Source organism: Oncorhynchus mykiss, chromosome 18, assembly GCF_057628025.1.
Source record: "Oncorhynchus mykiss isolate SJ-2025 chromosome 18, ASM5762802v1, whole genome shotgun sequence".
In the NCBI taxonomy this organism is placed as follows: domain Eukaryota; kingdom Metazoa; phylum Chordata; class Actinopteri; order Salmoniformes; family Salmonidae; genus Oncorhynchus; species Oncorhynchus mykiss.
In genome coordinates, this window is record NC_143039.1 from 6,018,461 (window position 1) to 6,043,005 (window position 24,545).

A 24,545-nucleotide genomic window follows, 5' to 3' on the forward strand; every position below is an offset into this window, starting at 1 on the left:
TGCTGTTCTCTACCTGCTGTTCTCTACCTGCTGTTCTCTACCTGCTGTCTTCTACCTGCTGTTCTCTACCTGCTGTTCTCTACCTGCTGTTCTCTACCTGCTGCACCCTACCTGCTGTTCTTTACCTGCTGTTCTCTACCTGCTGTTCTCTACCTGCTGTTCTCTACCTGCTGCATCCTACCTGCTGCACCCTACCTGCTGTTCTCTACCTGCTGTTCTCTACCTGCTGTTCTCTACCTGCTGCACCCTACCTGCTGTTCTCTACCTGCTGCACCCTACCTGCTGCATCCTACCTGCTGTACCCTACCTGCTGCACCCTACCTGCTGCATCCTACCTGCTGCACCCTACCTGCTGCACCCTACCTGCTGTTCTCTACCTGCTGCACCCTACCTGCTGCACCCTACCTGCTGCATCCTACCTGCTGCATCCTACCTGCTGTTCTCTACCTGCTGTTCTCTACCTGCTGCACCCTACCTGCTGCACCCTACCTGCTATTCTCTACCTGCTGCATCCTACCTGATGTTCTCTACCTGCTGTTCTCTACCTGCTGTTCTCTACCTGCTGTTCTCTACCTGCTGCCTTCTACCTGCTGTTCTCTACCTGCTGTTCTCTACCTGCTGTTCTCTACCTGCTGCCTTCTACCTGCTGTTCTCTACCTGCTGTTCTCTATCTGCTGTTCTCTACCTGCTGTTCTCTACCTGCTGTTCTCTACCTGCTGCATCCTACCTGCTGTATCCTACCTGCTGCATCCTACTTGCTGTTCTCTACCTGCTTCTCCCTACCTGCTGCATCCTACCTGCTGCACCCTACCTGCTGTTCTCTACCTGCTGCATCCTACCTGCTGCACCCTACCTGCTGCACCCTACCTGCTGCACCCTACCTGCTGCACCCTACCTGCTGCATCCTACCTGCTGCACCCTACCTGCTGTTCTCTACCTGCTGCATCCTACCTGCTGCACCCTACCTGCTGCACCCTACCTGCTGTTCTCTACCTGCTGCCTTCTACCTGCTGCACCCTACCTGCTGTTCTCTACCTGCTGCCTTCTACCTGCTGCACCCTACCTGCTGTTCTCTACCTGCTGTTCTCTACCTGCTGTTCTCTACCTGCTGCACCCTACCTGCTGCACCCTACCTGCTGTTCTCTACCTGCTGTTCTCTACCTGCTGTTCTCTACCTGCTGCCTTCTACCTGCTGTTCTCTACCTGCTGTTCTCTACCTGCTGTTCTCTACCTGCTGTTCTCTACCTGCAGCCTTCTACCTGCTGTTCTCTACCTGCTGTTCTCTATCTGCTGTTCTCTACCTGCTGTTCTCTACCTGCTGTTCTCTACCTGCTGTTCTCTACCTGCTGCCTTCTACCTGCTGTTCTCTACCTGCTGTTCTCTATCTGCTGTTCTCTACCTGCTGTTCTCTACCTGCTGTTCTCTACCTGCTGTTCTCTACCTGCTGCACCCTACCTGCTGTTCTCTACCTGCTGCACCCTACCTGCTGCACCCTACCTGCTGTTCTCTACCTGCTGCCTTCTACCTGCTGCACCCTACCTGCTGTTCTCTACCTGCTGTTCTCTACCTGCTGTTCTCTACCTGCTGTTCTCTATCTGCTGTTCTCTACCTGCTGTTCTCTATCTGCTGTTCTCTATCTGCTGTTCTCTACCTGTTGTTCTCTACCTGCTGTTCTCTACCTGCTGTTCTCTACCTGCTGTTCTCTACCTGCTGTTCTCTACCTGCTGCACCCTACCTGCTGTTCTCTACCTGCTGTTCTCTACCTGCTGCACCCTACCTGCTGTTCTCTACATGCTGTTCTCTACCTGCTGTTCTCTACCTGCTGTTCTCTACCTGCTGCACCCTACCTGCTGTTCTCTACCTGCTGTTCTCTACCTGCTGTTCTCTACCTGCTGTTCTCTACTTGCTGTTCTCTACCTGCTGCACCCTACCTGCTGTTCTCTACCTGCTGTTCTCTACCTGCTGTTCTCTACCTGCTGTTCTCCACCTGCTGTTCTCCACCTGCTGTTCTCTACCTGCTGTTCTCTACCTGCTGATCTCTACCTGCTGTTCTCTACCTGCTGTTCTCTACCTGCTACACCCTACCTGCTGTTCTCTACCTGCTGTTCTCTACCTGCTGCACCCTACCTGCTGTTCTCTACCTGCTGTTCTCTACCTGCTGTTCTCTACCTGCTGTTCTCTACCTGCTGTTCTCTACCTGCTGTCTTCTACCTGCTGTTCTCTACCTGCTGTTCTCTACCTGCTGTTCTCTACCTGCTGCACCCTACCTGCTGTTCTCTACCTGCTGTTCTCTACCTGCTGCACCCTACCTGCTGTTCTCTACCTGCTGTTCTCTACCTGCTGTTCTCTACCTGCTGTCTTCTACCTGCTGTTCTCTACCTGCTGTTCTCTACCTGCTGTTCTCTACCTGCTGCACCCTACCTGCTGTTCTTTACCTGCTGTTCTCTACCTGCTGTTCTCTACCTGCTGTTCTCTACCTGCTGTTCTCTACCTGCTGCATCCTACCTGCTGCACCCTACCTGCTGTTCTCTACCTGCTGTTCTCTACCTGCTGTTCTCTACCTGCTGCACCCTACCTGCTGTTCTCTACCTGCTGCACCCTACCTGCTGCATCCTACCTGCTGTACCCTACCTGCTGCACCCTACCTGCTGCATCCTACCTGCTGCACCCTACCTGCTGCACCCTACCTGCTGTTCTCTACCTGCTGCACCCTACCTGCTGCACCCTACCTGCTGCATCCTACCTGCTGCATCCTACCTGCTGTTCTCTACCTGCTGTTCTCTACCTGCTGCACCCTACCTGCTGCACCCTACCTGCTATTCTCTACCTGCTGCATCCTACCTGATGTTCTCTACCTGCTGTTCTCTACCTGCTGTTCTCTACCTGCTGTTCTCTACCTGCTGCCTTCTACCTGCTGTTCTCTACCTGCTGTTCTCTACCTGCTGCCTTCTACCTGCTGTTCTCTACCTGCTGTTCTCTATCTGCTGTTCTCTACCTGCTGTTCTCTACCTGCTGTTCTCTACCTGCTGTTCTCTACCTGCTGCCTTCTACCTGCTGTTCTCTACCTGCTGTTCTCTATCTGCTGTTCTCTACCTGCTGTTCTCTACCTGCTGTTCTCTACCTGCTGTTCTCTACCTGCTGCACCCTACCTGCTGTTCTCTACCTGCTGCACCCTACCTGCTGCACCCTACCTGCTGTTCTCTACCTGCTGCCTTCTACCTGCTGCACCCTACCTGCTGTTCTCTACCTGCTGTTCTCTACCTGCTGTTCTCTACCTGCTGTTCTCTATCTGCTGTTCTCTACCTGCTGTTCTCTATCTGCTGTTCTCTATCTGCTGTTCTCTACCTGTTGTTCTCTACCTGCTGTTCTCTACCTGCTGTTCTCTACCTGCTGTTCTCTACCTGCTGTTCTCTACCTGCTGCACCCTACCTGCTGTTCTCTACCTGCTGTTCTCTACCTGCTGCACCCTACCTGCTGTTCTCTACCTGCTGTTCTCTACCTGCTGTTCTCTACCTGCTGTTCTCTACCTGCTGCACCCTACCTGCTGTTCTCTACCTGCTGTTCTCTACCTGCTGTTCTCTACCTGCTGTTCTCTACTTGCTGTTCTCTACCTGCTGCACCCTACCTGCTGTTCTCTACCTGCTGTTCTCTACCTGCTGTTCTCTACCTGCTGTTCTCCACCTGCTGTTCTCCACCTGCTGTTCTCTACCTGCTGTTCTCTACCTGCTGATCTCTACCTGCTGTTCTCTACCTGCTGTTCTCTACCTGCTACACCCTACCTGCTGTTCTTTACCTGCTGTTCTCTACCTGCTGCACCCTACCTGCTGTTCTCTACCTGCTGTTCTCTACCTGCTGTTCTCTACCTGCTGTTCTCTACCTGCTGTCTTCTACCTGCTGTTCTCTACCTGCTGTTCTCTACCTGCTGTTCTCTACCTGCTGCACCCTACCTGCTGTTCTCTACCTGCTGTTCTCTACCTGCTGCACCCTACCTGCTGTTCTCTACCTGCTGTTCTCTACCTGCTGTTCTCTACCTGCTGTCTTCTACCTGCTGTTCTCTACCTGCTGTTCTCTACCTGCTGTTCTCTACCTGCTGCACCCTACCTGCTGTTCTCTACCTGCTGTTCTCTACCTGCTGTTCTCTACCTGCTGTTCTCTACCTGCTGTTCTCTACCTGCTGCATCCTACCTGCTGCACCCTACCTGCTGTTCTCTACCTGCTGTTCTCTACCTGCTGTTCTCTACCTGCTGCACCCTACCTGCTGTTCTCTACCTGCTGCACCCTACCTGCTGCATCCTACCTGCTGTACCCTACCTGCTGCACCCTACCTGCTGCATCCTACCTGCTGCACCCTACCTGCTGCACCCTACCTGCTGTTCTCTACCTGCTGCACCCTACCTGCTGCACCCTACCTGCTGCATCCTACCTGCTGCATCCTACCTGCTGTTCTCTACCTGCTGTTCTCTACCTGCTGCACCCTACCTGCTGCACCCTACCTGCTATTCTCTACCTGCTGCATCCTACCTGCTGCACCCTACCTGCTGTTCTCTACCTGCTGTTCTCTACCTGCTGCTCCCTACCTGCTGCTCCCTACCTGCTGCACCCTACCTGCTGTACCCTACCTGCTGTTCTCTACCTGCTGCATCCTACCTGCTGCCTTCTACCTGCTGCATCCTACCTGCTGTTCTCTACCTGCTGTTCTCTACCTGCTGCATCCAACCTGCTGTTCTCTACCTGCTGTTCTCTACCTGCTGTTCTCTACCTGCTGTTCTCTACCTGCTGCATCCTACCTGCTGCACCCTACCTGCTGTTCTCTACCTGCTGTTCTCTACCTGCTGTTCTCTACCTGCTGCACCCTACCTGCTGTTCTCTACCTGCTGCACCCTACCTGCTGCATCCTACCTGCTGTACCCTACCTGCTGCACCCTACCTGCTGCATCCTACCTGCTGCACCCTACCTGCTGCACCCTACCTGCTGTTCTCTACCTGCTGCACCCTACCTGCTGCACCCTACCTGCTGCATCCTACCTGCTGCATCCTACCTGCTGTTCTCTACCTGCTGTTCTCTACCTGCTGCACCCTACCTGCTGCACCCTACCTGCTATTCTCTACCTGCTGCATCCTACCTGATGTTCTCTACCTGCTGTTCTCTACCTGCTGTTCTCTACCTGCTGTTCTCTACCTGCTGCCTTCTACCTGCTGTTCTCTACCTGCTGTTCTCTACCTGCTGCCTTCTACCTGCTGTTCTCTACCTGCTGTTCTCTATCTGCTGTTCTCTACCTGCTGTTCTCTACCTGCTGTTCTCTACCTGCTGTTCTCTACCTGCTGCCTTCTACCTGCTGTTCTCTACCTGCTGTTCTCTATCTGCTGTTCTCTACCTGCTGTTCTCTACCTGCTGTTCTCTACCTGCTGTTCTCTACCTGCTGCACCCTACCTGCTGTTCTCTACCTGCTGCACCCTACCTGCTGCACCCTACCTGCTGTTCTCTACCTGCTGCCTTCTACCTGCTGCACCCTACCTGCTGTTCTCTACCTGCTGTTCTCTACCTGCTGTTCTCTACCTGCTGTTCTCTATCTGCTGTTCTCTACCTGCTGTTCTCTATCTGCTGTTCTCTATCTGCTGTTCTCTACCTGTTGTTCTCTACCTGCTGTTCTCTACCTGCTGTTCTCTACCTGCTGTTCTCTACCTGCTGTTCTCTACCTGCTGCACCCTACCTGCTGTTCTCTACCTGCTGTTCTCTACCTGCTGCACCCTACCTGCTGTTCTCTACCTGCTGTTCTCTACCTGCTGTTCTCTACCTGCTGTTCTCTACCTGCTGCACCCTACCTGCTGTTCTCTACCTGCTGTTCTCTACCTGCTGTTCTCTACCTGCTGTTCTCTACTTGCTGTTCTCTACCTGCTGCACCCTACCTGCTGTTCTCTACCTGCTGTTCTCTACCTGCTGTTCTCTACCTGCTGTTCTCCACCTGCTGTTCTCCACCTGCTGTTCTCTACCTGCTGTTCTCTACCTGCTGATCTCTACCTGCTGTTCTCTACCTGCTGTTCTCTACCTGCTACACCCTACCTGCTGTTCTTTACCTGCTGTTCTCTACCTGCTGCACCCTACCTGCTGTTCTCTACCTGCTGTTCTCTACCTGCTGTTCTCTACCTGCTGTTCTCTACCTGCTGTCTTCTACCTGCTGTTCTCTACCTGCTGTTCTCTACCTGCTGTTCTCTACCTGCTGCACCCTACCTGCTGTTCTCTACCTGCTGTTCTCTACCTGCTGCACCCTACCTGCTGTTCTCTACCTGCTGTTCTCTACCTGCTGTTCTCTACCTGCTGTCTTCTACCTGCTGTTCTCTACCTGCTGTTCTCTACCTGCTGTTCTCTACCTGCTGCACCCTACCTGCTGTTCTCTACCTGCTGTTCTCTACCTGCTGTTCTCTACCTGCTGTTCTCTACCTGCTGTTCTCTACCTGCTGCATCCTACCTGCTGCACCCTACCTGCTGTTCTCTACCTGCTGTTCTCTACCTGCTGTTCTCTACCTGCTGCACCCTACCTGCTGTTCTCTACCTGCTGCACCCTACCTGCTGCATCCTACCTGCTGTACCCTACCTGCTGCACCCTACCTGCTGCATCCTACCTGCTGCACCCTACCTGCTGCACCCTACCTGCTGTTCTCTACCTGCTGCACCCTACCTGCTGCACCCTACCTGCTGCATCCTACCTGCTGCATCCTACCTGCTGTTCTCTACCTGCTGTTCTCTACCTGCTGCACCCTACCTGCTGCACCCTACCTGCTATTCTCTACCTGCTGCATCCTACCTGCTGCACCCTACCTGCTGTTCTCTACCTGCTGTTCTCTACCTGCTGCTCCCTACCTGCTGCTCCCTACCTGCTGCACCCTACCTGCTGTACCCTACCTGCTGTTCTCTACCTGCTGCATCCTACCTGCTGCCTTCTACCTGCTGCATCCTACCTGCTGTTCTCTACCTGCTGTTCTCTACCTGCTGCATCCAACCTGCTGTTCTCTACCTGCTGTTCTCTACCTGCTGTTCTCTACCTGCTGCCTTCTACCTGCTGTTCTCTACCTGCTGTTCTCTACCTGCTGTTCTCTACCTGCTGTTCTCTACCTGCTGCCTTCTACCTGCTGTTCTCTACCTGCTGTTCTCTACCTGCCGTGCTCTACCTGCCGTGCTCTACCTGCCGTTCTCTACCTGCTGTTCTCTACCTGCTGTTCTCTACCTGCTGTTCTCTACCTGCTGTTCTCTACCTGCTGATCCCTTCCTGTTAAAGAACGATGCTGTCTCTCTGAGGCATCCCTTCCTGCTGCCTTCTAGCTGTTAAAGAACGATGTAAACAAGCAGAGACACATCGCGTAAACAAATAACAAGACTGCCTTTGTAATACAAAAAACATTTTAATTGTTCCAAACATTCATCACAAACATAGAAAATACACCGACAAACGGCCAGAGACGCCTCGCTGAAATGATCAAAAAATATCATGGGTTTACACAGCGCCACCTTTTACACCGATGTGTATCAAACATCGTCCCTCATCATTCTAAACATCATTCAGAAAACACATCAAGGTGGTTTCAGCGCCTGTTTATTGGTTCACATATATATCCCTCTGATGACATCATCAACAAGAGACGGTTCGAGAGTTTAAAGTTGATAGTTCTCACAGTGTCTTCCTTCCTCTGCCTCTCCCCTCCCACCTCTCTTTCCCCCCCCCCTCCCACCTCTCTTACCCCGCCTCCCTTCTCTCGGTTGGCCCCTAAACACTGACTGGGCCGTTACCATGGCGACCCCGCTGTCACCGTCGCTGTCGTCCCCGGTACTGCTGCTGTCATTCTGCTCCGTCCTATTAGGGAGGAGTTTAGGTTGAGGTACTCCGTTATTAGGAGGAGGAAGCACTTCTTTCCTCTGCTGGCTGGCCCCTCCCACATCCAGGTTGGCCCCTCCCATATTCTGACTAACCACTCCTACTTTCTCTCTTTCTTGGCTGGCCACTCCCACATCATGGCTGGCTCTTCCCACATCCTCTTGAGCAGGCTTACTGACCTCTGCCCCCAGGAACCCCCCTGTCCCCTCCACCACCTCTCCCTTCCTCTGCTTTGGCTCTGACCCCTTCCCTCTTTTAGCCTTGGACGGAGAGCCAGTCCCCTCTTCTTCCTCCTCCCTCCATCCGTCCTCCCTCTCCTCCCTCCCTCCGTCCTCCCTCTCCTCCCTCCCTCCGTCCTCCCTCTCCTCCCTCCCTCCGTCCTCCCTCTCTTTCCTCTTTATACAGGTAACGGCCCGGCGGAGGCGCTGGCTCTTGATGGCCTGTCTCTCCTGCTGCTCCAGACGGAAGAACGAGTCGATACGCAGCTGGGTCTACAGGGAGGGAGGAGGGGAGAGGAGGAGGGGGTGGAGGGGAGGGGAGGAGGGGGGGGAGGAGGAGGGGAGAGAAGGAGGGAGGGGGGGAGGAGAGGGAAAAGGAAGGAGGAGAGGGAGGAGGGAAGAGGAAGGAGGAGAAAAGGAGGGACAGGGGGAGAGAAGGACGGCGGGGAGGGAGGAGGGGAGAGAAGGGCGGAGGGGATGGAGGAGGGGAGAGAAGGGCGGAGGGGATGGAGGAGGGGAGAGAAGGGCGGAGGGGATGGAGGAGAGGAGAGAAGGACGGAGGGGATGGAGGAGAGGAGAGAAGGACGGACGGGATGGAGGAGAGGAGAGAAGGGCGGAGGGGATGGAGGAGAGGTAGAGAAGGGCGGAGGGGATGGAGGAGGGGAGAGAAGGGCGGAGGGGATGGAGGAGAGGAGAGAAGGGCGGAGGGGATGGAGGAGAGGAGAGAAGGGCGGAGGGGATGGAGGAGAGGAGAGAAGGGCGGAGGGGATGGAGGAGGGGAGAGAAGGGCGGAGGGGATGGAGGAGAGGAGAGAAGGGCGGAGGGGATGGAGGAGAGGAGAGAAGGGCGGAGGGGATGGAGGAGAGGAGAGAAGGGCGGAGGGGATGGAGGAGAGGAGAGAAGGGCGGAGGGGAGGGAGGAGAGGAGAGAAGGGCGGAGGGGAGGGAGGAGAGGAGAGAAGGACGGAGGGGATGGAGGAGAGGAGAGAAGGGCGGAGGGGATGGAGGAGAGGAGAGAATGGAGGAGAGGAGAGAAGGGCGGAGGGGAGAGGAGGGGAGAGAAGGGCGGAGGGGAGAGGAGGGGAGAGAAGGGCGGAGGGGATGGAGGAGGGGAGAGAAGGGCGGAGGAGGGGAGAGGAGAGAAGGACGGAGGGGATGGAGGAGGGGAGAGAAGGGCGGAGGGGATGGAGGAGGGGAGAGAAGGGCGGAGGGGATGGAGGAGGGGAGAGAAGGACGGAGGGGATGGAGGAGAGGAGAGAAGGGCGGAGGGGATGGAGGAGAGGAGAGAAGGGCGGACGGGAGGGAGGAGAGGAGAGAAGGGCGGAGGGGATGGAGGAGGGGAGAGAAGGGCGGAGGGGATGGAGGAGGGGAGAGAAGGGCGGAGGGGAGGGAGGAGAGGAGAGAAGGGCGGAGGGGATGGAGGAGGGGAGAGAAGGGCGGAGGGGATGGAGGAGGGGAGAGAAGGGCGGAGGAGGGGAGAGGAGAGGGAAGAGGGGAGAGGAGGGAGGAGGGGATGGAGGAGAGGAGAGAAGGACGGAGGGGATGGAGGAGAGGAGAGAAGGACGGAGGGGATGGAGGAGAGGAGAGAAGGACGGAGGGGATGGAGGAGAGGAGAGAAGGACGGAGGGGATGGAGGAGAGGAGAGAAGGGCGGAGGGGATGGAGGAGAGGAGAGAAGGGCGGAGGGGATGGAGGAGAGGAGAGAAGGGCAGAGGGGATGGAGGAGAGGAGAGAAGGACGGAGGGGATGGAGGAGAGGAGAGAAGGACGGAGGGGATGGAGAAGGGGAGAGAAGGGCGGAGGGGATGGAGGAGAGGAGAGAAGGACGGAGGGGATGGAGGAGAGGAGAGAAGGACGGAGGGGATGGAGGAGAGGAGAGAAGGGCGGAGGGGATGGAGGAGAGGAGAGAAGGACGGAGGGGATGGAGGAGAGGAGAGAAGGGCGGAGGAGGGGAGAGGAGAGGGAAGAGGGGAGAGGAGGGAGGAGGGGATGGAGGAGAGGAGAGAAGGACGGAGGGGATGGAGGAGGGGAGAGAAGGGCGGAGGGGATGGAGGAGGGGAGAGAAGGGCGGAGGAGGGGAGAGGAGAGGGAAGAGGGGAGAGGAGGGAGGAGGGGAGAGAAGCACGGAGGAGGGGAGAGGGAAGAGGAACGGAGGTATTCAGGACAGATCAGAGGCAAATTGAGACAAATTCACAATAAATTCACTACCCAAGTCATTCACAATAAATTCACTATTATACCCAAGTCATTCTCAATCTCTACTTGCAATAATTACTACCAACCATTGATCCAGACTAATACCCATTGATCCAGACTAATACCCATTGATCCAGACTAATACCTGTTGATCCAGACTAATACCTATTGATCCAGACTAATACCCATTGATCCAGACTAATACCTGTTGATCCAGACTAATACCTATTGATCCAGACTAATACCCGTTGATCCAGACTAATAGCTATTGATCCAGACTAATACCTATTGATCCAGACTAATACCTATTGATCCAGACTAATACCTAATACCCATTGATCCAAACTAATACCCATTGATCCAGACTAATACCTATTGATCCAGACTAATACCTATTGATCCAGACTAATACCTAATACCTATTGATCCAGACTAATACCCATTGATCCAGACTGATACCTATTGATCCAGACTAATACCCATTGATCCAGACTAATACCTATTGATCCAGACTAATACCCATTGATCCAGACTGATACCTATTGATCCAGACTAATACCCATTGATCTAGACTGATACCTATTGATCCAGACTGATACCTATTGATCCAGACTAATACCTATTGATCCAGACTAATACCTGTTGATCCAGACTAATACCTATTGATCCAGACTAATACCCATTCATCCAGACTAATACCTATTGATCCAGACTAATACCCATTGATCCAGACTAATACCTATTGATCCAGACTAATACCCATTGATCCAGACTAATACCTATTGATCCAGACTAATACCTAATACCTATTGATCCAGACTAATACCTAATACCTATTGATCCAGGCTAATACCTATTGATCCAGACTAATACCTATTGATCCAGACTAATACCTATTGATCCAGACTAATACCTATTGATCCAGACTAATACCTGTTGATCCAGACTAATACCTATTGATCCAGACTAATACCTATTGATCCAGACTAATACCTATTGATCCAGACTAATACCTATTGATCCAGACTAATACCTATTGATCCAGACTAATACCCATTGATCCAGACTAATACCTGTTTATCCAGACTAATACCTATTGATCCAGACTAATACCTATTGATCCAGACTAATACCTGTTGATCCAGACTAATACCTATTGATCCAGACTAATACCCATTGATCCAGACTAATACCTGTTGATCCAGACTAATACCTATTGATCCAGACTAATACCCGTTGATCCAGACTAATAGCTATTGATCCAGACTAATACCTATTGATCCAGACTAATACCTATTGATCCAGACTAATACCTATTGATCCAGACTAATACCTAATACCCATTGATCCAAACTAATACCCATTGATCCAGACTAATACCTATTGATCCAGACTAATACCTATTGATCCAGACTAATACCTAATACCTATTGATCCAGACTAATACCTATTGATCCAGACTAATACCCATTGATCCAGACTAATACCTGTTGATCCAGACTAATACCCATTGATCCAGACTAAGACCTATTGATCCAGACTAATACCTATTGATCCAGACTAATACCTAATACCTATTGATCCAGACTAATACCCATTGATCCAGACTAATACCTGTTGATCCAGACTAATACCCATTGATCCAGACTAATACCTATTGATCCAGACTAATACCTATTGATCCAGACTAATACCTATTGATCCAGACTAATACCTATTGATCCAGACTAATACCTATTGATCCAGACTAATGCCTATTGATCCAGACTAATGCCTATTGATCCAGACTAATACCCATTGATCCAGACTAATGCCTATTGATCCAGACTAATACCTATTGATCCAGACTAATACCTATTGATCCAGACTAATACCTATTGATCCAGACTAATACCTAATACCTATTGATCCAGACTAATACCTATTGATCCAGACTAATACCCATTGATCCAGACTAATACCTGTTGATCCAGACTAATACCCATTGATCCAGACTAAGACCTATTGATCCAGACTAATACCTATTGATCCAGACTAATACCTAATACCTATTGATCCAGACTAATACCTATTGATCCAGACTAATACCCATTGATCCAGACTAATACCTGTTGATCCAGACTAATACCCATTGATCCAGACTAATACCTATTGATCCAGACTAATACCTATTGATCCAGACTAATACCTATTGATCCAGACTAATACCTATTGATCCAGACTAATACCTATTGATCCAGACTAATGCCTATTGATCCAGACTAATGCCTATTGATCCAGACTAATACCCATTGATCCAGACTAATGCCTATTGATCCAGACTAATACCTATTGATCCAGACTAATACCTATTGATCCAGACTAATACCTATTGATCCAGACTAATACCTAATACCTATTGATCCAGACTAATACCTAATACCTATTGATCCAGACTAATACCTATTGATCCAGACTAATGCCCATTGATCCAGACTAATGCCTATTGATCCAGACTAATGCCTATTGATCCAGACTAATGCCTATTGATCCAGACTAATACCTATTGATCCAGACTAATACCTATTGATCCAGACTAATACCTAATACCTATTGATCCAGACTAATACCTAATACCTATTGATCCAGACTAATACCTAATACCTATTGATCCAGACTAATACCTAATACCTATTGATCCAGACTAATACCTATTGATCCAGACTAATGCCCATTGATCCAGACTAATGCCTATTGATCCAGACTAATGCCTATTGATCCAGACTAATGCCTATTGATCCAGACTAATGCCTATTGATCAAGACTAATACCTGTTGATCCAGACTAATACCTATTGATCCAGACTAATACCCATTGATCCAGACTAATACCTATTGATCCAGACTAATACCCATTGATCGAGACTAATACCTATTGATCAAGACTAATACCTATTGATCCAGACTAATACCCGTTGATCCAGACTAATACCTATTGATCCAGACTAATACCTATTGATCCAGACTAATACCCGTTGATCCAGACTAATACCCATTGATCCAGACTAATACCTATTGATCCAGACTAATACCCATTGATCCAGACTAATACCCATTGATCAAGACTAATACCTATTGATCCAGACTAATACCTATTGATCCAGACTAATACCTATTGATCCAGACTAATACCTGTTGTGTGTTGAGCTGTTTGATAACAGGATGTAGAGTCTCTTCTGTCTTCCTGCTGTTCCAACCAAAACGACTCTCACAGAACGTAGGCTGAGGGTTAAGAAAAACTGGTCCCAAAGATGACACAGAACATCTCTCACACACACACACACACCCACACACACACACACTCACGCACACACACACACACGCTCACACTCACAGACACACACACACAGAGACACACACACACAGAGACACACACACTCTCCTAGAGGATATTCCTTGAGGAGGTCGAGGTGTGGGCGGCCCCAGCTAAAGGAGCTTTCTGATAGGTCGACGCTGGGCTGCAGGTAGGCAGTTGCCACGGCAGGGTTGGGGAAGCCCGGCCGCAGCCGAAGCCCTCTCAGTTTCCTTTTGACCTTGGAGTCACGGGGGTCAGAGGTCAGACGTTGCTGCTGCTGGGCCAAGGACCACCACTCACTGGAAGGGGAAACAGAGACAGAAAGCACAGACAGACTGAGTCAAGCAAAACAGCTGTGTCTCTGTGATCTCTGAGGGAATTGAACCCACAACCTTGGCATAGGTAAAGTAACACAGGACCACTCATTCATTATTCATCACCACACAATACCCTGATCCCACCCAGACCACTAGACACCAACCCCCCCACCAGACCACTAGACACCACCCCCCCACCCAGACCAATAGACACCAACCCCCCCCACCAGACCACTAGACACCAACCCCCCCACCAGACCACTAGACACCAACCCCCCCACCAGACCCCTAGACACCAACCCCCCCACCAAGACCACTAGATACCAACACCCCCCCACCAGACCACTAGACACCAACCCCCCCACCAGACCACTAGACACCAACCCCCCCACCAGACCACTAGACACCAACCCCCCCACCAGACCACTAGACACCCCCCCCCCACCAGACACCAACCCCCCCACCAGACCACCAGACACCAACCCCCCCACCAGACCACTAGACACCAACCCCCCCACCCAAACCACTAGACCCCCCCCCCCCCCCCAGTCACCCCCCGGTCCTGACCTGAACATGCTGACTGGTTCTGTACCAGGTCCAGGGAACTCATTGAGTATCTCCATGCCCGTCACATAGCCCACCCCCGGGACTCCCTCCGTATAGTCACTACCCAGCAGGTAGGCCAGGTTAATCAGCTTGGTACGGTCCACACCTGGGGAGGGACGAGGGTTAGGGTTCAGAGAGAGTAGTCTAGTGGTGGGGGGGGGGTAGTTGGCGTCTAGTGGTTTGGGTGGGTGGGTGGGGGGGGTTGGCGTCTAGTGGTTTGGGTGGGTGGGGGGGGGGGGGGGGGGGGGGGTTGGTATCTAGTGGTTTGGGTGGGGGGGGGGTTGGTATCTAGTGGTTTGGGTGGGTGGGGGGGTTGGCGTCTAGTGGTTTGGGTGGGGGGGTTGGTGTCTAGTGGTTTAGGTGGGGGGGTTGGCGTCTAGTAGTTTGGGTGGGGGGTCATAGGTAGTGTTCTAACCAGTTGGTTCTGTAGGTCTACGTACTGCTAGGGTTCTACGTACCCAGTTGGTTCTGTAGGTCTACGTACTGGTAGTATTCTAGGTATTTGTTCTGGCTGAAGAAGTTCTTGTAGACGTGTCGTCCTCCGAACAGCCACACGTCGCTGTCATCGGTGATTGTTCCGTGGGTCTGGTCGGTCCGGTCCAGGGCTGCACACTGGGCCTCGGCCTCACCGGGAGCCACCAGGAAGGGTACGCCAAACAACCTCAGCAGCTCCTGACGGACAAGACACACCGGGACATTAGACCCGGTAAGGGATCGTCATCGACGACGGGGGGGGGGGGGGGGGGCGACAGGAGATGGTGTGTTCCACGGAGCGGTGACGAACTGACCTTCCACAGAGTTGTATTATTTTCCAGAAAACTCAGAGCCCAGAGTTGATTATTAATCTTTTTATAACATGGCTATAATTTAACACATTTGCAGCTATGTGTGTTAAATGTGTTAAACATTCACTGAAGTAGTTAGCATGTTTACTAGATAGCTACAGTAGTTGCCGTGGTAATAGTTTAGCTAACCAAACTATCAGTTCCAGCTTGTTTGGCTAACCAAACAAACTATCAGACCTAGCTTGTTTGGCTAACCAAACTATCAGTCCTAGCTTGTTTGGCTAACCAAACTATCAGTCCTAGCTTGTTTGGCTAACCAAACTATCAGTCCTAGCTTGTTTGGCTAACCAAACTATCAGTCCTTGCTTGTTTGGCTAACCAAACTATCAGTCCTTGCTTGTTTGGCTAACCAAACTATCAGTGCTAGCTAGTTTAGCTAACCAAACTATCAGTCCTAGCTAGTTTAGCTAACCAAACTATCAGTCCTAGCTAGTTTAGCTAACCAAACTATCAGTCCTAGCTAGTTTAGCTAACCAAACTATCAGTCCTAGCTAGTTTAGCTAACCAAACTATCAGTCCTAGCTAGTTTAGCTAACCAAACTATCAGTCCTAGCTAGTTTAGCTAACCAAACTATCAGACCTATAGCTTGCTATTATGAAAATCTAATTCAACAACGCCAATAAAATGTTTTCAACTTGCCTTTTGCTTTCAAAAGCAGCTCAAAACATGTAAGAATGAACTGCAGCCATTGAATTCTACCGTGCTGATATACAGTGTGTCACATGGAAATAATACCCTTTCAAGCCAATCAGAAACATGTATTCAACAATGCCCTGCTATAAACAGATATAAACTCAGCAGTAGAATATGGACCATTCTAAAGCACTGAATTAGACCCAGGGTTTTTTCTGGAGAAAAAAGGGGCTTAGGCGGTGACCGTGGCAATGGGCGCGGTGACCGTGGCAATGGGCGCGGTGACCGTGGCAATGGGTGCGGTGACCGTGGCAATGGGCGCGGTCAACCCCTAGCCACAGCTGAATGTTGGAGGACATTTTTAAATCTATACCTTTTGCCATGGCCAATGCTGTGATCTTTTGATCAAACATAACCACATCAATACTGATAACTTCATTGTTTTGGGAACTTTCAATCACTTGTTTTTGGTGATTGTTAAATTTCTCAAGAAGTCAGCTGGTATTCTGTCTATAGTGGAGTGGCCAGCACAGTCACCGGATCTCAACCCTATTGAGCTGTTGTGGGAGCAGCTTGACCGTATGGTACGTAAGAAGTGCCCATCAAGCCAATCCAACTTGTGGGAGGTGCTTCAGGAAGCACGGGGTGAAATCTCTTCAGATTACCTCAACAAATTGACAACTAGAACGCCAAAGGTCTACAAGGCTGAAATTGCTGCAAATGGAGGATTCTTTGACTAAAGGGAGGTTGAAGGACATAATTATTATTGGGGGCAAGGTCAGGGGAAGGGTCAGGGTCAGGGGAAGAGTCAGGGGAAGGGTCAGGGGAAGGGTCTGGGCCAGGGGAAGAGTCAGGGGAAGGGTCTGGGTCAGAGGAAGTGTCAGGGGAAGGGTCTGGGTCAGAGGAAGAGTCAGGGGAAGGGTCTGGGTCAGGGGAAGAGTCAGGGGAAGGGTCTAGGTCAGAGGAAGAGTCAGGGGAAGGGTCAGGGGAAGAGTCAGGAGAAGGGTCTAGGTCAGGGGAAGAGTCAGGGGAAGGGTCAGGGGAAGAGTCAGGGGAAGGGTATAGGTCAGAGGAAGAGTCAGGGGAAGGGTCAGGGGAAAGGTCAGGGGAAGGGTCTAGGTCAGAGGAAGAGTCAGGGGAAGGGTCTAGGTAAGAGGAAGAGTCAGGGGAAGGGTCTGGGTCAGGGGAAGAGTCAGGGGAAGGGTCTAGGTCAGAGGAAGAGTCAGGGGAAGGGTCAGGGGAAGAGTCAGGAGAAGGGTCTAGGTCAGAGGAAGAGTCAGGGGAAGGGTCAGGGGAAGGGTCAGGGGAAGGGTCTGGGTCAGAGGAAGTGTCAGGGGAAGGGTCTAGGTCAGAGGAAGAGTCAGGGGAAGGGTCTAGGTCAGAGGAAGAGTCAGGGGAAGGGTCTGGGTCAGGGGAAGAGTCAGGGGAAGGGTCTAGGTCAGAGGAAGAGTCAGGGGAAGGGTCAGGGGAAGAGTCAGGGGAAGGGTCTAAGTCAGAGGAAGAGTCAGGGGAAGGGTCAGGGGAAGCGTCAGGGGAAGGGTCTAAGTCAGAGGAAGAGTCAGGGGAAGGGTCTAGGTCAGAGGAAGAGTCAGGGGAAGGGTCTAGGTCAGAGGAAGAGTCAGGGGAAGGGTCTAGGTCAGAGGAAGGGTCAGGGGAAGGGTCTGGGCCAGGGGAAGAGTCAGGGGAAGGGTCTAGGTCAGAGGAAGAGTCAGGGGAAGGGTCAGGAGAAGGGTCTGGGGAAGGGTCTGGGCAAGGGGAAGAGTCCGGGGAAGGGTCTAGGTCAGAGGAAGAGTCAGGGGAAGTGTCTGGGTCAGGGGAAGAGTCTGGGTCTGGGGAAGAGTCTGGGTCTGGGTCAGGGGAAGATCAGGGGAAGAGTCAGGGTCTGGGTCAGGGGAAGAGTCAGGGGAAGAGTCAGGGTCTGGGTCAGGGGAAGAGTCAGGGTCTGGGTCAGGGGAAGAGTCAGGGGAAGAGTCAGGGGAAGTGTCCGGGGAAAAGTCAGGGGAAGTGTCTGGGGAAGTGTCCGGGGAAGGGTCCGGGGCAGGGGAAGAGTCCGGGGAAGTGTCAGGGGCAGGGGAAGAGTCCGGGGAAGTGTCAGGGGAAGAGTCCGGGGAAGAGTCCAGGGAAATGTCAGGGGAAGAGTCCGGGGAAGAGTCCGGGGAAGTGTCAGGGGTAGGGGAAGGGTCCGGGGAAGAGTCAGGGGCAGGGGAAGAGTCTGGGGAAGTGTCAGGGGCAGGGGAAGTGTCAGGGGCAGGGGAAGAGTCCGGGGAAGTGTCAGGGTCAGGGGAAGAGTCAGGGGAAGGGTCTAGGTCAGAGGAAGAGTCAGGGGAAGGGTCAGGGGAAGGGTCAGGGGAAGGGTCTAGGTCAGAGGAAGAGTCAGGGGAAGGGTCTAGGTCAGAGGAAGAGTCAGGGGAAGGGTCTAGGTCAGAGGAAGAGTCAGGGGAAGGGTCAGGGGAAGAGTCAGGGGAAGGGTCTAAGTCAGAGGAAGAGTCAGGGGAAGGGTCTAGGTCAGAGGAAGAGTCAGGGGAAGGGTCTAAGTCAGAGGAAGAGTCAGGGGAAGGGTCTAGGTCAGAGGACGAGTCAGGGGAGGGGTCTAGGTCAGAGGAAGGGTCTAGGTCAGAGGAAGAGTCAGGGGAAGGGTCAGGGGAAGAGTAGGGGGAAGGGTCTAGGTCAGAGGAAGAGTCAGGGGAAGGGTCTAGGTCAGAGGAAGAGTCAGGGGAAGGGTCTAGGTCAGAGGAAGAGTCAGGGGAAGGGTCCGGGGAAGGGTCTGGGCAAGGGGAAGAGTCAGGGGAAGGGTCTAGGTCAGAGGAAGAGTCAGGGGAAGGGTCTGGGTCAGGGGAAGAGTCAGGGTCTGGGGAAGAGTCTGGGTCTGGGTCAGGGGAAGAGTCAGGGGAAGAGTCAGGGTCTGGGTCAGGGGAAGAGTCAGGGGAAGGGTCAGGGGAAGTGTCCGGGGAAGTGTCCGGGGAAGGGTCTGGGTCAGAGGAAGTGTCAGGGGAAGGGTCAGGGTCTGGGTCAGGGGAAGAGTCAGGGTCTGGGTCAGGGGAAGAGTCAGGGGAAGAGTCAGGGGAAGTGTCCGGGGAAGAGTCCGGGGAAGGGTCCGGGGAAGGGTCCGGGGCAGGGGAAGAGTCCGGGGAAGTGTCAGGGGCAGGGGAAGAGTCCGGGGAAGTGTCATGGGCAGGGGAAGAGTCCGGGGAAGTGTCAGTGGCAGGGGAAGAGTCCGGGGAAGTGTCAGGGGAAGAGTCCGGGGAAGAGTCCAGGGAAATGTCAGGGGAAGAGTCCGGGGAAGAGTCTGGGGAAGTGTCAGGGGCAGGGGAAGAGTCCGGGGAAGAGTCAGGGGCAGGGGAAGAGTCTGGGGAAGTGTCAGGGGCAGGGGAAGTGTCAGGGGCAGGGGAAGTGTCAGGGGCAGGGGAAGAGTCCGGGGAAGTGTCAGGGGCAGGGGAAGAGGCCGGGGAAGTGTCAGGGGCAGGGGAAGAGGCCGGGGAAGTGTCAGGGTCTGGGTCAGGGGAAGTGTCAGGGGAAGAGTCAGGGGAAGAGTCAGGGGAAGAGTCCGGGGCAGGGGAAGAGTCTGGGTCTGGGTCAGGGGAAGAGTCAGGGGAAGAGTCAGGGTCTGGGTCAGGGGAAGAGTCAGGGGAAGGGTCAGGGGAAGAGTCAGGGTCTGGGGAAGAGTCAGGGTCTGGGTCAGGGGAAGAGTCATGGGAAGAGTCAGGGGAAGTGTCCGGGGAAGAGTCAGGGGAAGTGTCCGGGGAAGGGTCTGGGTCAGAGGAAGTGTCAGGGGAAGGGTCTGGGTCAGAGGAAGAGTCAGGGGAAGGGTCTGGGTCAGGGGAAGAGTCAGGGGAAGGGTCAGGGAAAGAGTCAGGGGAAGGGTCTAGGTCAGAGGAAGAGTCAGGGGAAGGGTCAGGGGAAGGGTCAGGGGAAGGGTCTAGGTCAGAGGAAGAGTCAGGGGAAGGGTCTAGGTCAGAGGAAGAGTCAGGGGAAGGGTCTGGGTCAGGGGAAGAGTCAGGGGAAGGGTCTAGGTCAGAGGAAGAGTGAGGGGAAGGGTCAGGGGAAGAGTCAGGGGAAGGGTCTAAGTCAGAGGAAGAGTCAGGGGAAGGGTCTAGGTCAGAGGAAGAGAGGGGAAGGGTCAGGGGAAGAGTCAGAGGAAGAGTCAGGGGAAGGGTCTAAGTCAGAGGAAGAGTCAGGGGAAGGGTCTAGGTCAGAGGAAGAGTCAGGGGAAGGGTCTAGGTCAGAGGAAGAGTCTAGGTCAGAGGAAGAGTCAGGGGAAGGGTCAGGGGAAGAGTCAGGGGAAGGGTCTAGGTCAGAGGAAGAGTCAGGGGAAGGGTCTAGGTCAGAGGAAGGGTCAGGGGAAGGGTCTGGGCCAGGGGAAGAGTCAGGGGAAGGGTCTAGGTCAGAGGAAGAGTCAGGGGAAGGGTCAGGGGAAGGGTCTGGGCAAGGGGAAGAGTCAGGGGAAGGGTCTAGGTCAGAGGAAGAGTCTGGGTCTGGGGAAGAGTCTGGGTCTGGGTCAGGGGAAGAGTCAGGGTCTGGGTCAGGGGAAGAGTCAGGGGAAGGGTCAGGGGAAGGGTCAGGGGAAGAGTCAGGGTCAGGGGAAGAGTCAGGGTCTGGGGAAGAGTCTGGGTCTGGGTAAGGGGAAGAGTCAGGGGAAGAGTCAGGGTCTGGGTCAGGGGAAGAGTCAGGGGAAGGGTCAGGGGAAGGGTCAGGGGAAGTGTCCGGGGAAGGGTCTGGGTCAGAGGAAGTGTCAGGGGAAGGGTCAGGGTCTGGGTCAGGGGAAGAGTCAGGGTCTGGGTCAGGGGAAGAGTCAGGGGAAGAGTCAGGGGAAGTGTCCGGGGAAGAGTCCGGGGAAGGGTCCGGGGAAGGGTCCGGGGCAGGGGAAGAGTCCGGGGAAGTGTCCGGGGCAGGGGAAGAGTCTGGGTCTGGGTCAGGGGAAGAGTCAGGGGAAGAGTCAGGGTCTGGGTCAGGGGAAGAGTCAGGGGAAGGGTCAGGGGAAGAGTCAGGGTCTGGGGAAGAGTCTGGGTCAGGGGAAGAGTCATGGGAAGAGTCAGGGGAAGTGTCCGGGGAAGAGTCAGGGGAAGTGTCCGGGGAAGGGTCTGGGTCAGAGGAAGTGTCAGGGGAAGGGTCTGGGTCAGAGGAAGAGTCAGGGGAAGGGTCTGGGTCAGGGGAAGAGTCAGGGGAAGGGTCAGGGAAAGAGTCAGGGGAAGGGTCTAGGTCAGAGGAAGAGTCAGGGGAAGGGTCAGGGGAAGGGTCAGGGGAAGGGTCTAGGTCAGAGGAAGAGTCAGGGGAAGGGTCTAGGTCAGAGGAAGAGTCAGGGGAAGGGTCTGGGTCAGGGGAAGAGTCAGGGGAAGGGTCTAGGTCAGAGGAAGAGTGAGGGGAAGGGTCAGGGGAAGAGTCAGGGGAAGGGTCTAAGTCAGAGGAAGAGTCAGGGGAAGGGTCTAGGTCAGAGGAAGAGAGGGGAAGGGTCAGGGGAAGAGTCAGAGGAAGAGTCAGGGGAAGGGTCTAAGTCAGAGGAAGAGTCAGGGGAAGGGTCTAGGTCAGAGGAAGAGTCAGGGGAAGGGTCTAGGTCAGAGGAAGAGTCTAGGTCAGAGGAAGAGTCAGGGGAAGGGTCAGGGGAAGAGTCAGGGGAAGGGTCTAGGTCAGAGGAAGAGTCAGGGGAAGGGTCTAGGTCAGAGGAAGGGTCAGGGGAAGGGTCTGGGCCAGGGGAAGAGTCAGGGGAAGGGTCTAGGTCAGAGGAAGAGTCAGGGGAAGGGTCAGGGGAAGGGTCTGGGCAAGGGGAAGAGTCAGGGGAAGGGTCTAGGTCAGAGGAAGAGTCTGGGTCTGGGGAAGAGTCTGGGTCTGGGTCAGGGGAAGAGTCAGGGTCTGGGTCAGGGGAAGAGTCAGGGGAAGGGTCAGGGGAAGGGTCAGGGGAAGAGTCAGGGTCAGGGGAAGAGTCAGGGTCTGGGGAAGAGTCTGGGTCTGGGTCAGGGGAAGAGTCAGGGGAAGAGTCAGGGTCTGGGTCAGGGGAAGAGTCAGGGGAAGGGTCAGGGGAAGGGTCAGGGGAAGTGTCCGGGGAAGGGTCTGGGTCAGAGGAAGTGTCAGGGGAAGGGTCAGGGTCTGGGTCAGGGGAAGAGTCAGGGTCTGGGTCAGGGGAAGAGTCAGGGGAAGAGTCAGGGGAAGTGTCCGGGGAAGAGTCCGGGGAAGGGTCCGGGGAAGGGTCCGGGGCAGGGGAAGAGTCCGGGGAAGTGTCAGGGGCAGGGGAAGAGTCCGGGGAAGTGTCATGGGCAGGGGAAGAGTCCGGGGAAGTGTCAGTGGCAGGGGAAGAGTCCGGGGAAGTGTCAGGGGAAGAGTCCGGGGAAGAGTCCAGGGAAATGTCAGGGGAAGAGTCCGGGGAAGAGTCTGGGGAAGTGTCAGGGGCAGGGGAAGAGTCCGGGGAAGAGTCAGGGGCAGGTGAAGAGTCTGGGGAAGTGTCAGGGGCAGGGGAAGTGTCAGGGGCAGGGGAAGTGTCAGGGGCAGGGGAAGAGTCCGGGGAAGTGTCAGGGGCAGGGGAAGAGGCCGGGGAAGTGTCAGGGGCAGGGGAAGAGGCCGGGGAAGTGTCAGGGTCTGGGTCAGGGGAAGTGTCAGGGGAAGAGTCAGGGGAAGAGTCCGGGGCAGGGGAAGAGTCTGGGTCTGGGTCAGGGGAAGAGTCAGGGGAAGAGTCAGGGTCTGGGTCAGGGGAAGAGTCAGGGGAAGGGTCAGGGGAAGAGTCAGGGTCTGGGTCAGGGGAAGAGTCAGGGTCTGGGTCAGGGGAAGAGTCATGGGAAGAGTCCGGGGAAGAGTCAGGGGAAGTGTCCGGGGAAGTGTCCGGGGAAGGGTCTGGGTCAGAGGAAGTGTCAGGGGAAGGGTCTGGGTCAGAGGAAGAGTCAGGGGAAGGGTCTGGGTCAGGGGAAGAGTCAGGGGAAGGGTCTAGGTCAGAGGAAGAGTCAGGGGAAGGGTCCGGGGAAGGGTCTGGGGAAGGGTCTGGGCAAGGGGAAGAGTCAGGGGAAGGGTCTAGGTCAGAGGAAGAGTCAGGGGAAGGGTCTGGGTCAGGGGAAGAGTCAGGGTCTGGGGAAGAGTCTGGGTCTGGGTCAGGGGAAGAGTCAGGGGAAGAGTCAGGGTCTGGGTCAGGGGAAGAGTCAGGGGAAGGGTCAGGGGAAGTGTCCGGGGAAGTGTCCGGGGAAGGGTCTGGGTCAGAGGAAGTGTCAGGGGAAGGGTCAGGGTCTGGGTCAGGGGAAGAGTCAGGGTCTGGGTCAGGGGAAGAGTCAGGGGAAGAGTCAGGGGAAGTGTCCGGGGAAGAGTCCGGGGAAGGGTCCGGGGAAGGGTCCGGGGCAGGGGAAGAGTCCGGGGAAGTGTCAGGGGCAGGGGAAGAGTCCGGGGAAGTGTCATGGGCAGGGGAAGAGTCCGGGGAAGTGTCAGTGGCAGGGGAAGAGTCCGGGGAAGTGTCAGGGGAAGAGTCCGGGGAAGAGTCCAGGGAAATGTCAGGGGAAGAGTCCGGGGAAGAGTCTGGGGAAGTGTCAGGGGCAGGGGAAGAGTCCGGGGAAGAGTCAGGGGCAGGGGAAGAGTCTGGGGAAGTGTCAGGGGCAGGGGAAGTGTCAGGGGCAGGGGAAGTGTCAGGGGCAGGGGAAGAGTCCGGGGAAGTGTCAGGGGCAGGGGAAGAGGCCGGGGAAGTGTCAGGGGCAGGGGAAGAGGCCGGGGAAGTGTCAGGGTCTGGGTCAGGGGAAGTGTCAGGGGAAGAGTCAGGGGAAGAGTCAGGGGAAGAGTCCGGGGCAGGGGAAGAGTCTGGGTCTGGGTCAGGGGAAGAGTCAGGGGAAGAGTCAGGGTCTGGGTCAGGGGAAGAGTCAGGGGAAGGGTCAGGGGAAGAGTCAGGGTCTGGGGAAGAGTCAGGGTCTGGGTCAGGGGAAGAGTCATGGGAAGAGTCAGGGGAAGTGTCCGGGGAAGAGTCAGGGGAAGTGTCCGGGGAAGGGTCTGGGTCAGAGGAAGTGTCAGGGGAAGGGTCTGGGTCAGAGGAAGAGTCAGGGGAAGGGTCTGGGTCAGGGGAAGAGTCAGGGGAAGGGTCAGGGAAAGAGTCAGGGGAAGGGTCTAGGTCAGAGGAAGAGTCAGGGGAAGGGTCAGGGGAAGGGTCAGGGGAAGGGTCTAGGTCAGAGGAAGAGTCAGGGGAAGGGTCTAGGTCAGAGGAAGAGTCAGGGGAAGGGTCTGGGTCAGGGGAAGAGTCAGGGGAAGGGTCTAGGTCAGAGGAAGAGTGAGGGGAAGGGTCAGGGGAAGAGTCAGGGGAAGGGTCTAAGTCAGAGGAAGAGTCAGGGGAAGGGTCTAGGTCAGAGGAAGAGAGGGGAAGGGTCAGGGGAAGAGTCAGAGGAAGAGTCAGGGGAAGGGTCTAAGTCAGAGGAAGAGTCAGGGGAAGGGTCTAGGTCAGAGGAAGAGTCAGGGGAAGGGTCTAGGTCAGAGGAAGAGTCTAGGTCAGAGGAAGAGTCAGGGGAAGGGTCAGGGGAAGAGTCAGGGGAAGGGTCTAGGTCAGAGGAAGAGTCAGGGGAAGGGTCTAGGTCAGAGGAAGGGTC

The 24,545-nt window shown here is 54.4% G+C and overlaps 1 protein-coding gene across 3 annotated transcripts in view; it reads right to left on the reverse strand.

The window, feature by feature from the left end:
• Window positions 1-7,378: 7,378 nt before the first annotated feature.
• The window catches only part of LOC110495346 (ERCC excision repair 5, endonuclease), a 61,422-nt gene continuing 44,255 nt past the window's right edge, over window positions 7,379-24,545 (reverse strand). For all 3 annotated transcript variants that reach the window (XM_090206996.1, XM_090206994.1, XM_090206995.1), the window contains 5 exons: window positions 14,994-15,207; window positions 14,497-14,641; window positions 13,711-13,911; window positions 13,450-13,534; window positions 7,379-8,359 (listed from right to left, as the gene is read on the reverse strand). In XM_090206996.1, coding sequence (XP_090063122.1) covers window positions 7,649-8,359; window positions 13,450-13,534; window positions 13,711-13,911; window positions 14,497-14,641; window positions 14,994-15,207 — 1,356 coding nt within the window. In that variant the 3' untranslated portion in view covers window positions 7,379-7,648. The remainder of the gene's footprint in view (window positions 8,360-13,449; window positions 13,535-13,710; window positions 13,912-14,496; window positions 14,642-14,993; window positions 15,208-24,545) is intronic.